The 16,834-nt window shown below is 38.3% G+C and overlaps 1 protein-coding gene across 1 annotated transcript; it reads right to left on the bottom strand.

Moving 5' to 3' along the window:
* Window positions 1-4,323: 4,323 nt before the first annotated feature.
* LOC126594548 (xylan glycosyltransferase MUCI21-like) lies at window positions 4,324-7,032 on the bottom strand. Its single transcript, XM_050260912.1, has 3 exons — window positions 6,374-7,032; window positions 6,196-6,255; window positions 4,324-5,808 (listed from the first exon to the last, which is right to left on the bottom strand). The coding sequence occupies exons 1-3, from the start codon at window positions 6,612-6,614 to the stop codon at window positions 4,493-4,495; spliced, it is 1,617 nt and encodes a 538-aa protein (XP_050116869.1). The 5' UTR covers window positions 6,615-7,032; the 3' UTR covers window positions 4,324-4,492.
* Between the last annotated feature and the right edge of the window lie 9,802 nt (window positions 7,033-16,834).

Genomic DNA, 16,834 nt, shown 5'->3' with positions numbered 1-16,834 from the left:
GACTTGGATAGTGCACAAGAAATATTCTATGCTTCTCACGCATGTTTGTGCATATAGTTGTATGCATCTTACTCTCTTATTTTTCTAAATTCGCTCTTTTTTTATGATAAATATTAAAAAGGAAGAGAGTTTGAATTAGAAACGCAATAAATTGTGGAAGAAAACTTCATCAATCAGTATAATCCACACTTGCCGCGAACACCTACCTCCATCTAGCTTCAATTATGCATTGAACATTTCCTATATTATTGTTATTGTACTTTCTTACTTCAGTGATACGAGTTTCTCTAAATTTGGTGCCATGCACTCTATGCATAATTCTAATAATCTTTCTTTGAATTAACACTTTTGTACCTTTGAAAAAAAAAATTAACACCTTTGTACTACTTTTGTCATGAAATTGTCAAACAAAGAGATTAAGGTCTGATTTGGTACTGAGATGATTCTGAAAAAAGTGGGTATCAAAAAAAGTTGGGAGCTTTCTTGTGTTTGGTAAACATTCAGCTTCAGCTCTTTTTTTCACAGTTTTGGGTGAAAAAAAGCCAAAAACACAAAGCTGCAAAACCCAGCTTTGAAAAACCGGCTTTTATAATACTGTTTTTTTTTTCAAAAGCACTTTTATAAAAAAAGTTTACCAAACACTCTGATGTTTTATTTTACAGCTGCTTATTCTCACAGCATAGCAGAATCAGTTTTTTTTCAAAGTACAGCAATACCAAACCAGCCCTAACAGATTTCATGACATGCAGAGTTTGAACTACATATGTGCCCCGTAGCCCCCTCCATGTGAGATAATTTGGGAACATTTACAAAAAGAGAGAGGTTGAGAGCAAAAGAGCTTTGCTCTCTAAGTATCAAAAAGTAATAAAGAAGGGTTGAGATTTAACTAGATCATCTTAAGCATCAAAAGATAAGAAAGAACAGTTGAGATTTAACTAAATAATGTTTAATTAAATCCCAACCTCTCACTCGTGAAAAATAGTAAAATAAATGACATTGTGTTTATGTCTCATTTCATTACGATTCTTGTAGTGAGCTTTTAATTTTAGATTAACCCTGTGGGTTAAAAAAAAAATACTATTAATCTAGTCGTCATGATAAAAGTCTGTTAACGATCACAGTACAAATCGAAATTTTCTATCAAAAGTGTCTGGACATGGAGGGCCTAAATAAAATTTGGGAAAATTGTATAGGAGATGTGAAATGATGAAAAGGTCTTTAATTTTGTTGTCAAGTTTAACTTAATTATATACTAGCATTTGCCTACATATTTTGTGTGTATGAACACATTTTTTTAGAAAATGAGAAAGAGAGAGGGAGAGGGAGAGAGAGAGAACATGGAGGCAATAAGAGGTTTTTGTTTTTGTTTTTGTTTTTTTTTTTTATTATTTTATATATATATATATATATATATATATATATATATTGAAGCTATTTTAATATCACCTGTATGTGAGGTTTCAATAAAAAACAGTAAAAATTGAACCTATGAAATTACATTATTGCCCATCATTTTTTTTTTTGTGATAGAAGACTAATTTTTTTTTTCACCCTCTCTTGATTGACAAAGAGAGTTTTATTAATTAATAGAGATTATTAAAAATACATTGTTTTTTAAAAGATAAAAAAATAAAAAAATAAAAAGATATTTTCCTCAACTGAAGAAACCAATAAGCCCAACGGCTAGTTTTTTTTTTTTTTTTTTTTTTTGAGAAATCCCAACGGCTAGTTTTTTTGGCAGGGGTATCCTCCTGCAATGTGAATTGCGAATTGCAAAACCAAGTGGCATGTGGTCCCCTCTATATCTGCCACCTTTATTGTTAGGGATGTGATATCCACACATCCCATTTTACTTCTCACACACTTTTCTAATTTTCGACCGTCGAATCGGATGAATTGAAGAAAATCAACGGACAGAAATTAACAAGAGATGTGTGGATAGCACACCCCTTATCGTTAATCATTTCATAAAAAGAATGGCTAATTATATTTTACAAGCTTTAGATCTGGGTGACTTCCAAAATGAGCAACAGAGTTTTAATTATCTCACGTTGCACCGTAAGGTCTTGCAAATGTATCAAATTTGCGTCAGTGGTCGAATTTATGATAGTTCATTAAAAATTAATGATGTGGTGATCTTAAGACACTTAACGTGTAAGTCGCATTTCTACCAAATTGACAAAGAAAACTCATCAAGTTAAAGGAGGATTAAACATTCAAAGAAACAAAAAATGTAAATTGATATATTTTTCAAACCTCATTGTACATGTAAGGAAACTGGAACCTCATGACTCATTTTCAAAACTACATCAAACATAAGGAAACTGGAACCTCAGGACTCATTTTCAAAACTGCATCAAACATGTAGGGTGTAAAATATAGTTGATAAAAAAGGAAAAAAGTTGCCTACAATGAGATGTCAATCAATGTGATCTCTTTTATTTAATTACAAAAAAGAGTTTCGAGCTCACATTGTAGAGTGTAAATAACAAAGATGTCACCATAATGATATTTCAAACTCATGCACAATACATTATTGACTAGAAGTAAGGATTATCTCCATTGCATTTAAACATGGAAAATAATGCCAAAAGAAATTAGGTTATGCCTTGTCAAAGTCGCCTCAATCTCAATGCATTCAATTTTGTGCACAATAAAAGATGAATTTGCTCGTAAGGTAAAAGATAAAATAAAAAGGTTGAAAAGCTGCATAGCCTTTTTCAGTTCAAGTAGAAATAGAAGTAGTATAACGTTCCCATAGCTTTGTTAAAGTTTTTTTTTATTTTTTTAAATGAAACGATTGGTGACCAATTACGATTATTATTATTTTTTCGAGTTTGAAGAGGCTATAGGGGATTTCACCCTGCCCGTGGCCACTGTCAAACAAACTTATCAGTTCAAAGCATCGAATTCGAAACCTCCCACATTTTTTTGTTTATTAGAAGTCGCAGTCCACACCCTTATCACTTGACCACTGTCAAACAAACTCATCAGTTCAAAGCATCGAACTCGAAACCTTCCACATTTTTTTGTTTATTAGAAGCCGGAGTCATCACCCTTATCACTTGACCACTTATTGTACTTCCATACCTTTGCTACTTGGATGGATGCAATAATGCATTCTTCTGACTATATTCACATGCATGGAGAATAGTTATGACATTTATATAACTCTATGAATAATACCTTAAAAAATAGATGTTTAGAGAGATCCTTTATTGATTCACGTGTGATGAACTTGTTTGGTTGTTTGGCAAACAGAAAAACAATCTTACACGTGCTTATATTTGTAGGTCGCCACATAAATACTTATATTATCAAACCGTAAATCTAAAGTACGTGTTCATATGGATATTAATTCGATCAAGGGTTCAAATCGAGTCAACAAAATAAGCATTTTATGCTGTCAGATTGTGAGACAAGAGAATCTTCTTGTTTAGTCAATGTTCTTAAATAAAATTAGCGAAAAATAAAAAGGAAGAGTAGATAATAAAATCTTGCAGGAGAAACTAAGATGCAGAAACATTTGGTTAAGGATGCAGACAAAAGGGATACAGGCTGCCAAACGCTGGAAGCATGCATGGTGGGTTCAAATGCATAAAGATGGTAGTTTCCTATCAATGTTTTGGCCTAAAAGATGCATGTGCCAATCATAGAGGATGCAAAAACCATTCAACTAGAATATATGATAATTGCAGAAAATATAGCTAGGGAACATGGCTAAATTTACAAATAAAACTAGGGCATTGGTCTCTAGAATTTAACGAAATTGGTATTTTCGGCCTCATACAAAAAATTCATGAGTACTGGTCGTTGGATTTGTCACTACATAAAACAACGGTCTTTACAGGTGATATCGTTAATTCTTTTATCCAAATTAAAAGGATTAAAACGGTAGGAATGGAAGTTATAACGATTGTTAACCAAAATGACCATTATTTCATAAGAGTTCAAGATCAAAACTCATAAATGTTTAGTACAGTGACCAAAACTCGAATAAAACTAAACTTTAGAAACCAATGCTCCAATTATCTCAAATTCACTAGCCAGCCAATTTTTCAGTGTTCGTAAGTCAACGTCACCATTACAAACAAACACAATGCCCCATAAGCTTGTTGAACTTACAGACCAACAGACATATCGACAAGAGAAAATTGCAGAAAGAAACAAAAATTGGAGTTTTGAATTTGCAGCAAAGTTAGACAACAGAGAATAAAAAGTTCAATTTGTTACAAATTCACTTAAATGGAAAGAAAAAAAATTGCTTTTGAGGCAGAAAGTTGAATGGTAAACGTAAACGGGTGCAAGAAGAAAAGAATAGAGTTGCTCAAAACATCGAAGTATATACCAAAATCAAGCGTCTTTGTGCAATTCTAAATTTACATAGGTCACATTTATATACAGCAATAATCTTCCTAGTACACATTTTATGCCATCTACAACCTTCAAAATGATTCATGCAAGGTTAAAAATTGAAGTAAAACCATCAGAATTACTGTGATGGAAGATGGGGGCGACTGTTCAAGCTGTGGAAGATGTAATCGTAAGCACGAACCAATCGCTTCCGAAATCTTCGGAGGTCTAATCTCACAGTTTGGCCATCAAGATAGATCTTCTTTGTGTACTCCCATCCCATTTTGGTTACACTCTGTGGATCCCTAAGAACAGGATCATCCTTACGGTATTTGGCGTACAACGAGCTCTCTCGAGTAAGAATCTGGTAGCCGATGTATTTCAACCCGAGCTTCCTTGCAGGTTCCCCATAGTATTCCTCCGCTGCCCACTCAGTTCCTAGGGGAACAACTTGGATGAACACGGACCCAGGCCTCATGAACATAAAATGTGTCATGGCAGCGCCATGAACCCCGATCATGACATCACTCGCATTAAGGGCCCGATAAATCTTTGCTAACTCTGTCGTGCGGTCAGGTCTCAAAACATTAACTTCAAACCCAATTTGCTCCGCCATTCTAACCAAGAAATTCTCATTGGTTATCGCTCTTGATCCATTTCGAGATATGATGACCAGCTTAGGCTTCTTGAATTGATCTTCTTGCACTTCACTCTCAGGTTCGAAAGAGCTTTCAGATGCCAGAGACGCAGAATGCTTCTCCGGTGCTTCCCGTTCCTCGTCTTGAATAAGACTTCTAATTCGAGGCCAGTAGGCTCGGTCTAGAAGATTTCGAAAGTCAACAATGCTCACATTTCCCTCCATCAGTGAGGAATCCACAGTGAGCTCGTCGTGAATCCTCAGACCAACGGTGACCTCAGGGAAGCAATGAGTTCTTGTTTCTCCACTAAAATCTATGGGTTGATAATCTGATAGTTGAGAAACAATGTCTCCATATTTCGTCACCCACCAATTATGGTACTCGAGAATGACAAACACAACCTTCTTGTTGAAACGCTGGGAAGTAATGAACAACGGCATAATCCCATCATTGAATTCGTGATAGACATTACCGGTATACCCCCCGGTTGAGAAAAACACTGCCGGAACATCATGTTGGACATCACACCGGTGGTGCATCCCCAGAGTGTCTTTCTTCGCAACGAGCTGTAATTCATCAATGGTGTCCATGACACTTGTTTCCCATTTCCGTGTATACGGTTTGACCTTTGCGTGCCCGAGTTCCTCGGTTTCATCTTCTTCATTTTCCTCAACAACATCAGAAACATGATTTTGGAAGCTACTTCCTTCTTTAGATCGGTAGAGAAAGATAGTGGAGGAAGCACAGTGTGTTCTTACATCCCCTTTCATTACACAAATATCTGAACGAATACTGCTTCGATCGCAACATATAGTTCCTGAAGGCACAGACAGAAATTACAATTAATTTGTATTAACAAAATAAACATCAATAATCAAAAGCATCTGAAGTTCGTGATGGGATTACAATCTGAATTTTCTCAGTTTCCATTCCTTTCCCTTTTCTTTTTCATGAACCAAATGGGCCCTAAGCGAATGATAACAACCAAAATCCGACCGCAGACTTGGTCGTATCCAAGTTGGCTAGAGCAGTGTGCTCGCGCTCTGCACCCAAGTTCAAATCCTGTTCCCTTTCCCAGTACTTTAGATTAGATTAGAACATCGCTCGAATAAAACAGTGGCCACCTTTAGCAGTATATCAATACTGTCTGAGAAAACCAAAAACCCAAATAATCAAAAGAGAAAGGGAAAGGCAGAGCACTCACCATTAGAGATTGAAGAACACAAGGGAACATTTACTTTCATATCCTCCGTTGGTGTTGAATCTACAAAAACCGCAATAAGAAAACATACTCATACACATGCAGCAAGATTGAAGCAAAGAAAATAATAAAAAAAGATGAGAGAGAGGAGAGAGAGAGGGGGGGAGAGAGAGAGACTTACATAGAAGAGAGAAAGTGGTGTTGGAGCTGAAAAGATGAGGGGCTAAGATGAAGCTGCAAGAGAGGAAGGAGATGAAGAGGAGATAGAGAAGCTTGGGACTTGTTCTCTTGTAATAATAACCAGAGTTTGCAAACTCCATTAGAAAGGTAGTGGTCTGTGAGTCTTCGTCTTCCTCTGCAGCTGCACAAGGCTTGTCAACTTTTCTCCACTGGTGGTGGTGATGCCGCTGATACCGCCCCATTATTTCTTATGCACAAAAAAAAAAAAAAAAGCTTTGATCTTTATTTTTGCTTTCCCCTGTTTTTTCTGCTTTCTGGGTTTTGTAGTTTTCTGCTTTCTGGGTTTTGTAGAGAGAGAGAGAGAGAGAGTTTGATGGACTGGGAACAAACCCCGGATGAGGAATGGAGAGAGATGTTCAAATAGCAGAGAAAGCAAAGCTATTTTCTTGGATTCCCCCCCATGTTTTAGAGAGAGAGAGAGAGGAGGGAGATGGGAGATGGGAGATGGGTTTGTTTATTGAGGAGCTGCCTGCTTCTTCCTTTCTAGAGAGAGAGAGAGAGAGAGAGAGAGAGAGAGAGAGAGTCGAGAGAGGAAGATGGGTTGATGCCTTGATGGAGTTGAGAAATGGAAAGGAGCTGACAAAGGGGAAAAAGGAGGCTTAAATTTAATTTAATCTAATTTAATTGAGGGACGTCTCTGCTCAAAGTTTGGTAATTTTTCTTTTTAACAATGCACTCAAGAAAATAAATAAGTTTAGTCTTACAATAAATTATTAATAATATATCGTTTTTGACTAAAATCAAATGTAAACTTTTTCAAATCGTAGTACCAATTTAATTAAATTATCTGGCAGTCAAATGCGTATAGAGAGCAGCGGAGACTTGAAACTTGATGTGATCCTTATGGGTGCGTTTGGTACGCAGACGGAACGGAACGGGACGGGACGGAACGAAACGGAGGTTCGTGTTATGTTTGGTACGCGTAGGACGGAACGGTTTGGATTTCGTGTTAAATGACTAACTTAGCCTTGTTTGTACAATTGCTGAGTGCGAGTATGAACTCAAACAATCAGACCCCAGTTTTCGTTTTCCTTCGTTTTCTCGGCAACCAATCCAGTTTCAGATCTCGTCACCAGCAAACCCTCCAATCAATTTCAGATCTCGTCACCAGCAAACAATTACAAGAAGAAAAAAAACAGAAAAATCCCAAAATCAAACACAGAAAAATCCCAAAATCAAACACAGAAAAATCCCAAAATTCATTTCAATCAATTTCTGCAGCTTCGTCATCGTCCTCCCTGCAGCGTCGTCATCGTCTTCCCTGCAGCGTCGTCATCATCCTCCGTGCAGCGTCGTCGTCGTCGTCGGCCTGCAGCGTCTTCCCTGCAGCGTCGTCATCGTCTTCCCTGCAGCGTCGTCATCGTCTTCCCTGCAGCGTCGTCATCATCCTCCGTGCAGCGTCGTCGTCGTCGTCGGCCTGGCTATGGTGACGGCGCCGGAGAAGAAGAGGGGTTGCTGGTGACGGCTCCATGGTGACGGCGCCGGAGAAGAAGAGGGTTTGCTGGTGACGGTGGTGACGACGCCGGAGAAGAAGAGGGGTTTGCTGGTGACGGTGGTGACGTCGTCGTCATCGGATGGGTTTGCTGGGATTGGGTTACTGGGTTTGTGGTGGATGAAGAGGGAGGTTACGGGAAAGAAGGGATTGGGTTACTGGGTTTGTGGTAGAACAGAGGGAGGTTACGGGAGAGAAGGGAGGTAGACAATGTAATTAATGAAAAATAAAAGGGGTATTGTTGTCCAAAAAAAAAAAATTGTGTCCCACGGGATGGAAAAACCTGTTCCAGGGGGGGAGGGGGAACCAAAATCTGACCCTTTTTCGTTCCGTGGGACGCGCGTTCCACACAATTTTAAGGCACCAAACGTGGGGCGGAACAGTTCCGTCCCACTCTGTTCCGTCCCATCCCACGTACCAAACGCACCCTATAGCTTTTTTTGCATCCTCCTCCTGGGTTGGGTTGGGTGGCTAGCTCATATTTTCTTATGGCAACTGTTGAAATTAGTGTACAACTCGTTATCCCACGCGCTTAGGGACACGCGCCTCTGAGAGCTGTGTCCAAGTTGGCAAAGCAAACTGACTGCTGGCGGGAATCAAGATCTTGCTTCTAGTTAGAAGGAAGATGGTGGATTGGCCACTGACAGTAAAGAAAAGAATTTTGCAGATAAGTAAGCATATATACGGTCCCATCCCATCCCCATCCCACGTTTGGTCTAACATTGGAACAAGACTATGATAAGTTTAAAAATAATACAGAAATATAGGTATTTGCTTATCTTAGTTGCGATTTGATTACTCATTTTCCTACCTTTCTATTTGTAACTTCAACCCTCTTTAGATTTCCAATGTTTTCTTAATTTTTCTCTCTTTTCCCATGTTGCTACTAGACTAGAGCCACATGACTAATTTTCTATCCACTCATTTTTACCTTTGGCATTAAGCTTAGTCTCACAATGAGCTAACAATAATATGGTTCAAATTCTCTTTTTGCGAAAATCGAATCTAAGACATCTCACTTACAAGTGAAGAGTAATATCATTACACAATAATACTGAGTAATTATTTTTCTTCACTTGTATGTATAAAGTTTCATGTTTGAATCTTGTAAATAAAAAAATTAATATAAAATAAGGAAAACTAATGAAAAGGGCTTGAAAACTTTGAGTTTTAATGATAAGGACAAAATAAAGGGTAAAGTGAATAGTACCAGGATTGACTTTTTAGTGTTAAAATGTGGTTTTTCGTTAAAGTGAACAGTACCGGGTGTTTTTCGTTAAAGTTCCCTATAAAATATTGATCGCTTAATATGCTCAATATTGTTGTATAAAAAAAATGATCTCATTAAAAAATTGTAGAGTTGTGCGACATCATAAGGCCCTTCTAAACTAACAACTAAGCTTCTCTAATGGTTTGTGTCCCTATAATAAGTAATAAAGTTTTTCATGCAAATTCGCTATATCTTTAATAGGAGGCAGATTCTCGGCCCTTCCATTTTCTGTGCCCTCTTGTTTTGTGTGGTCACGGTTAAGCCACGTCAACATTTTATATTATTTTTTTATAGAGATAATAAGACAATTATTTTTTTTATAGAGATAATAAGACAAAAATGAATAGTAATATAAAATGTTGACGTGGCTTAACCAACAGGAGAGCATGGGAGAGTATGGGAAGTGGGTGGGCAGAGAATCTGCCTTCGTGTCTTTTTCCATCAAATGGCATCCTTATCCTTTGTCTTATATTTGTCTAATGTTTACCAAGAATTTTCAACAAGATGATGAAGGATGTTGAACAAAAAAAAAACCACATTAAGAGAAGGGTACTCAATAAGGACATATCAAGACTTTTGTGGAATTTAAAAATCTAGAAGTATTCAACTAGAGAAATGTTAGCCACAATTCATATTTACGCTTGTTTTTTATTTGCTTTTCTAACTGGTACTCATCAATTTACATCTGGGTTCTATTTACCTACTAAGCTAAGACTTTAATGTTCTAAAAGTACAAACTCTTTTTTCTCCTTATATCTTTGATAAATCTACCAAACAGGCAATAATGCAATTAAAAATAAGAGAGTGCTAAAAATCTTCTCACTTACATTTCAAGTTCAACATTCTCACATCTACTCATGCCACGTGTATTCTACTAACATGTAAAGCTAGAAACTTAATTACTTTTTTATTTATAAATTAAAAGTTTAGTTATACTATTAGTAAATTGTGGAAATTGTCCTTTAACTTTAACTCAATTAGAGCAATGGTCCATCAACTAAAAATACATTACCATTGGTCCCTCAACTCATCAAAATGTGTAAGTATGGTCATATTCGTCAACTTCGTTAGAATTTTGTCAAAATAAGTTATAATGGAATGACCATTGCTACAATTGGGGTCCCTCAACTCATCAAAACATATAGTTATAGTCCTTTTCATCAACTTCGTTAGAATATTGTCAAAATGAGTTATGTTGGAAGGACCATTGCTACAATTGGGTTAAAGTTGAGGGACCATTTGTCACGTCCTGATCCCAACGTACGTCACAAATTGACACATGGCAAGGAAAAATAACATTCGTTGAATATGACATCCCATACGGAATGAAATACTTTAACTGCAACCCAAACTAAAAAGAAGGTGGCTAAGTTCTTCACAAGATATTTACAATTATGCACATCCCAAAAAAAAAAACATAATCTTTGCTTTACTAAGAACAAGTTTGAAGTGCTCAAAAGGAAGTCCCAAAAGATAAAGCACAAGAGTGAATCAAGGGTAAGCTAACGTTCCACGTCTCTGATAACCGCACTGCTACCCCCACCTACGGACTTCTCGAAGTCTACTCAAACCTGTCTTCTATATGATTAGTGCCTACACCATCGGAATGGTGCATCGGGCACACATCAACCGAGATAAGCTGCGAAGCTCGTGTGAGTGACAATAATACAAAGAATATGATACAATACTAAAGCCAACCATCAATCACAATTTATAAACCTTGAATAAAAAAATCATGCATGAGAAATCAATACCAAACCTTTGAAAACTCCTGAGGAGTTACCCAGACATTCAACGATTCGTCTAAAACAATCACAACATCTCACAGTCATATTCTCATACAACACAATGAAAAGTAAGGTAAAGCGACATAGTTCGGCTGAAGCCTACACCTTTGAAGCTATCTTAATCCAAACTCAATGAAACCCAAGGTGGATACGATCCCGGACCATCACTCAACGGAATCGTAGAGTAGGAGGGATTCCGGACCATCTCTCAACAAAATCTAAGTGAATACGATTCCAGACCATCACTCAACAAAATCGCAGAGTATGAGGGATTCCGGACCATCTCTCAACGGAATCCGAGTGAATATGATTCTAGACCATCACTAAACGGAATCGTAGAGTATGAAGGATTTCGGACTATCTCTCAACGGAATCCTAGTGAATACGATTCCGGACCATCACTCAACGGAATCGCGGACTGCCAACAACCATAATGTATAACGGCTCAAAGAAATGAGACGAGCACAAGTTACTGAATTTACAAAAGCTCAACCAAGGGAAATAAGGCACAAAATACTAAATTTAGAACGGATCAACGAAGCAGGAATTGAAACAATATCGAAGCAACAAATCCCCATCACAATGGGTTAACGGCCCACCACTAGCCTTCAAATTTCATCACATCATGCCAATCAAACAAATCAAACTATATTTCAATATACATACGTTAAATCTCATTTCATAACTTGAATCAATGGCTAAGCATTAAAAATAACAATTCAATATAAAACATATATATATATATATATAACCAAGTCATATCCACACAGGATAACAATTATGAAAACAAGGTAACCACCAATATCACCTATGTTAAAGTCACTCACCTGGAGTCCGCGTTAATACACCCTAGCACAAGAGTCAAGGCATCACGTTCTATCACCACCTAAACAAGGAACAGTCCACATTTAGATTTCCTTCGATAATTCACATACTTAAAAACTCTCATATGTCTCCCACAACAATATTTAATGAGGAATCGAACCGTCATTCTAAGGTAGGGTCCATGATCTTACGTCACTTATTCCGTAAGATCCAATCACTAGATTTTCACTTATAAGTCCCTAAGGTCCTGTTTGGACTCGATTTTACACTATCGGCCCGAGCAATCGAGGCCGTAGAATGAGTAAAATTCTGAGCCATTGGATTGAAAGAAGATTGAGATGATTGATTAATAATTTGTCTAGATATTATTATGATTTTAATAATCATGATGTTATCTGAGGAATTATTGAAAATTATTTCTAAAATGCAGAGATAACTAAGGAGTCCAAAAGATTGAAATGCTATCGAATCAAAAGATCGAAGATAAGGCTCAGTTTGGATTTTATCCTAATGCATGGTTTTTGGGTTGGCAAATGGATATTAATTGGCAGAAAGATTAATGCATGCGTGGAGAAAGAGTTGAATGAGGACTTCTCTATCTCTTTATGCAGGTCTGCTTGGGATATACCACATCAGGAGAAGCCGCAAGTGAAAAGTCGTGCATGGTAATGACTGGCATCAGGAAAGCATCAAATCTGTTTGGATTAGATCACGGCATGATAATTCACTATTATTATGCATGGCACTTGGATTGGACCATTAGTTTGGCTTGCCTCCAAATAATGGTAGGCGTTGATTGGTTTTGATGCAATTGCATGCATTATATCCACTGGAGCTGCATTATCATATGTTTAAAAATCCAAGTCGATAGGATTTCATGCATTATCACATCCCAAAAAAGTGGGAGCGCCTACATGAGGGATTATCTAATATTCTTAGGAATATTACTTCTGCACGCGGGATACTTCCGGCAAGCAACAAGCACTGAAGCCTACTGGCATTATAAATATCGGGGTATTAGCAACATGAAAAACTCTCCAATTTAACACATAACTACCCTGCGCAAACTCTCTCAACAACTTGAGATTTTTTATTTTCTCTTTTCGCTGACACATCTTCCGTTGGCATCAACAACACTGTGGAAGCAACCGGTGATATCTTCAGTCGGCATAGATAGCTCTGTCACCGTAGAATCAGCCGATCTCGCAGCATCTTCCGTTGGCATCAATAGCACTGCGGCGAGAACGGTTGGTTACCTATCCAAGTCTCGGTCGAGAAGGATTTCCGAATCCTTATTGGTCGAGGTCATCTCATTAGCCTTCTCGGCGAAGTGAGGTGTTACAAGTTATTACATTTGGCACATTGAAAGCCAAATTTGATATTGAACTTCGCAGAACTAGCAGCCTTGTCTTCAAGCTCTAGAACCCGAAGGCCGAAAGTGTTCCTTCCTCGGCCGCAGTCGCGAGATTCAGAAGTCAGCAGCGCACCCAACGCAACATTAACAAATTTTACTCCTCGGCCGAGCTGGGCCGACGAGTTGGCATGCCCCGCACACAACCGAATGACGTAGTTAGCTTACTAATTACTCGGCATGCGCGCCACGTAGGCTTGGTAATTTTTAGGGTCAACATTTTGGCACGCTCAGTGGGACCCAGTGCTAATACTACGAAGTTCATATGATATATCAAGATCATGATCGGGATGAGATTCGGCGCCTATTCAAGGAAATTGTCGAACAACAAAAACACCTTGGCCAGATCATTGAAGCAAATGAACAAAGGCGATAATCTTTCTCTCAAATGATAAAGGTGAAGGTTCATCACAACTTACAAGATCAATGGTTAAATGAAGATAGAGATCGATATTATGAGTGGCTCGATAAGAAAACGCTTATTGGGTTTAAATCAATTCCATTTGAAGAATGGTTGGATTAAAAGGCCGAGGGGCAAATTTCCGCTCTGGCCATAATCAAAATTCGACCTCAGAACATTGTCGAGACGGCCGACAAAAAACCTAGGCCACCTGTTGTCTCGGTTGAGATTAAAAGTGTGGTAGGCCTACAAGTAAGAGTTCAAGTTTCTGAGCCAAAGGTCGACTTAGAAAATGATTCATCAGAGGAATGCTCCAATGACGAACAAGGCCGAGACATAGACCTAGCCGGAAAAACCACGCCAATCGATATGATTATTGGCGATAAAGCCGATATAGAGAAATCCCATTCGGCTAAGTTGTTCGAGTTAAAAGTCGAAATTGGCAAAATTATTATGCCTGGGGGGCATAATAATTGTTCAACACATTCGGCGGCCAATGATAAAAAATCTTTCGTCAAGCCGAACATATTTGCAGATAATCTTTTATTCGGCTTTGGAAAATCTCAAAATGAAAATTTTGATGAAAAAAGATCTCGGCTTGGAATAAATCTTCGTTGGCCTCCTCCTGATTACGATTTAACCGTTTTCAATTTCTTTCGCTAAAAAAAAATAAAAAATAAAAAATAAATAAGAAAATTATTTTCTTAACCATTCGGCCCTTTAAGCCGATGCATAAGAAAATAAGGGGGGCAACATTTGGGGAGGCAACCCAAAAGATGGTGTGCTCGACCGCCAAGCCGAGGAAGGATGTGTGTAGAAGGCCACCTGTGCTTGTTATCAGTAAAATGTGGTGCTGACTGTGATTCCATTTGAGACGACTGAATGAAGTGGAGAGGTTTTTTAGAGTCAAGATATTTATGGTAATTTTACATTGACTCGGCGGTCAGTTTGCCGAGTTGTGTACTGAAAAGAATGGCATTCGGTGGAAGTTTAAAAAATTGGGCCATTTTTAGTGGCCATTCAATGCATGCATGCAGCATCCTTCCTTGGTGGTTGAAGTATACATAATATATATACACGGCTCATTATTTTTGTTGTCGAAAGGCTGGTGGCAATCAAAGATGTAAAGGAAGCCGACCATCCATCCCATATGTTTCTCTATGTATTCCAGTCGCATAATCGGTATTGGGGATATGGTGAGGAGTCTAATATTGTGATTTCACGAAGAAGGTCTTGGTCTCGGATTAATGAAGCCGAGAAAGTTGATATTCAATAAGTGAGGGCGACAAATCACAATTTATGGGAATGAATTAGCGAGCGAGACATATTATATCCATTCGGTGGCGTCGGTGTCGATCTTAACATATACATATATATATCCCGAGTACCACGAGGAGCAGTAGGTGAGAGTCCTTGAGTCTTCTATCCCATTTGGTTTTCTTGGCCTGATCGTTAAGGTCTCTTTCAAGACATGTCAGGCTATGGAGTGGATTCCTCGACCATATATTTATTCGACTGTGCTAATTTCCTTAACCATTCGGCTTATGAGCCGAAGCTCAAGGAAACTAGGGGGCAATGTTTGGACCCGATTTTATACTATCGGCCCGAGCAATCGAGGCCGTAGAATGAGTGAGCCGTTAGATTGAAAGAAGATTGAGATGATTAATTAATAATTTTTCTAGATATTATTATGATTTTAATAATCATGATGTTATCTGAGGAATTATTGAAAATTATTTCTAAAATGCAGAGATAATTAAGGAGTCCAAAAGATTGAAATGCTATCGAATCAAAAGATCGAAGATAAGGCTCAGTTTGGATTTTATCCTAATGCATGGTTTTTGGGTTGGCAGATGGATATTAATTGGCAGAAAGATTAATGCATGCGTGGAGAAATAGTTGAATGAGGACTTCTCTATCTCTTTATGCGGGTCTGCTTAGGATATACCACATCAGGAGAAGCCGCAAGTGAAGAGTCGTGCATGGTAATGACTGGCATCAGGATAGCATCAAATCTGTTTGGATTAGGTCACGGCATGATAATTCACTATTATTATGCATGGCACTTGGATTGGACCATTAGTTTGGATTGCCTCCAAATAATGGTAGGCGTTGATTGGTTTTGATGCAATTGCATGCATTATATCCACTGGAGCTGCATTATCATATGTTAAAAATCCAAGTCAATGGGATTTCATGCATTATCACATCCCAAAAAAGTGGGAGCGCCTACATGAGGGATTATCTAATATTCTTAGGAATATTACTTCTGCACGCGGGATACTCCCGGCAAGCAACAAGCACTAAAGCCTACTAGCATTATAAGTATCGGGGTATTAGCAACATGAAAAGCTCTCCAATTTAACACACAACTGCCATGCGCAAACTCTCTCAACAACTTGAGATTTTTTATTTTCTCTTTTCACTGACACATCTTCCGTTGGCATCAACATCACTGTGGAAGCAACCGGTGATATCTTCAGTCGGCATAGATAGCTCTGTCACCGTAGAATCAGCCGATCTCGCAGCATCTTCTGTTGGCATCAACAGCACTGCGGCGAGGACGGTTGGTTACCTATCCAAGTCTCAATCGAGAAGGATTTCCGAATCCTTATTGGTCGAGGTCATCTCATTAGCCTTCTCGACGAAGTGAGGTGTTACAAGTTATTACATTTGGCACATTGAAAGCCGAATTTGATATTGAACTTCGCAGAACTAGCAACCTTGTCTTCAGGCTCTAAAACCTGAAGGCCAAGAGTGTTCCTTCCTCGTCCGCAGTCGCGAGATTTCAGAAGTCAGCAGCGCACCCAACACAACATTGACAAATTTTACTCTTCGGCCGAGCTCAGCCAACGAGTTGGCACGCCCCACACACAACCGAATGACGTAGTTAGCTTACTAATTACTCGGCCTGCGCGCCACGTAGGCTTGGTAGTTTTTAGGGTCAACAGGTCCTTAAACAATATCTACCATAGCATACTAAAATTAGGTGTCAATTCAATGGTAAGATCGTGAATTGTTAGAATAATCAAGTGGTGGACCTTATCAATAATGTACTCAACCAATAACATTTTCATAAATCGAATGTCACACATCGGGAAATTCGACTTTTTCCAAAAATTCTCAAATTTTACTAGAATGAAGATCTCAACAAGTAGAGTAAACTTTATACCTGTAGTCGAGTCCAATTTGGTCGGGAAGGTCCTCAAATTTGGCT

Source organism: Malus sylvestris, chromosome 12, assembly GCF_916048215.2.
Source record: "Malus sylvestris chromosome 12, drMalSylv7.2, whole genome shotgun sequence".
NCBI classification, from domain to species: Eukaryota; Viridiplantae; Streptophyta; class Magnoliopsida; order Rosales; family Rosaceae; genus Malus; species Malus sylvestris.
This window is presented reverse-complemented; position numbering and strand designations above follow the sequence as displayed.

Bases quoted from the DNA above. Each gene is read 5' to 3' on its own strand.
- LOC126594548 (XM_050260912.1), bottom strand. From the start codon at position 6,614: ATGGGGCGGTATCAGCGGCATCACCACCACCAGTGGAGAAAAGTTGAC. The intron at 6,256-6,373 runs GTAAGTCTCTCT...CGGTTTTTGTAG, and splicing joins CACCACTTTCTCTCTTCTAT to ATTCAACACCAACGGAGGAT. The intron at 5,809-6,195 runs GTGAGTGCTCTG...CTGTGCCTTCAG, and splicing joins GTGTTCTTCAATCTCTAATG to GAACTATATGTTGCGATCGA.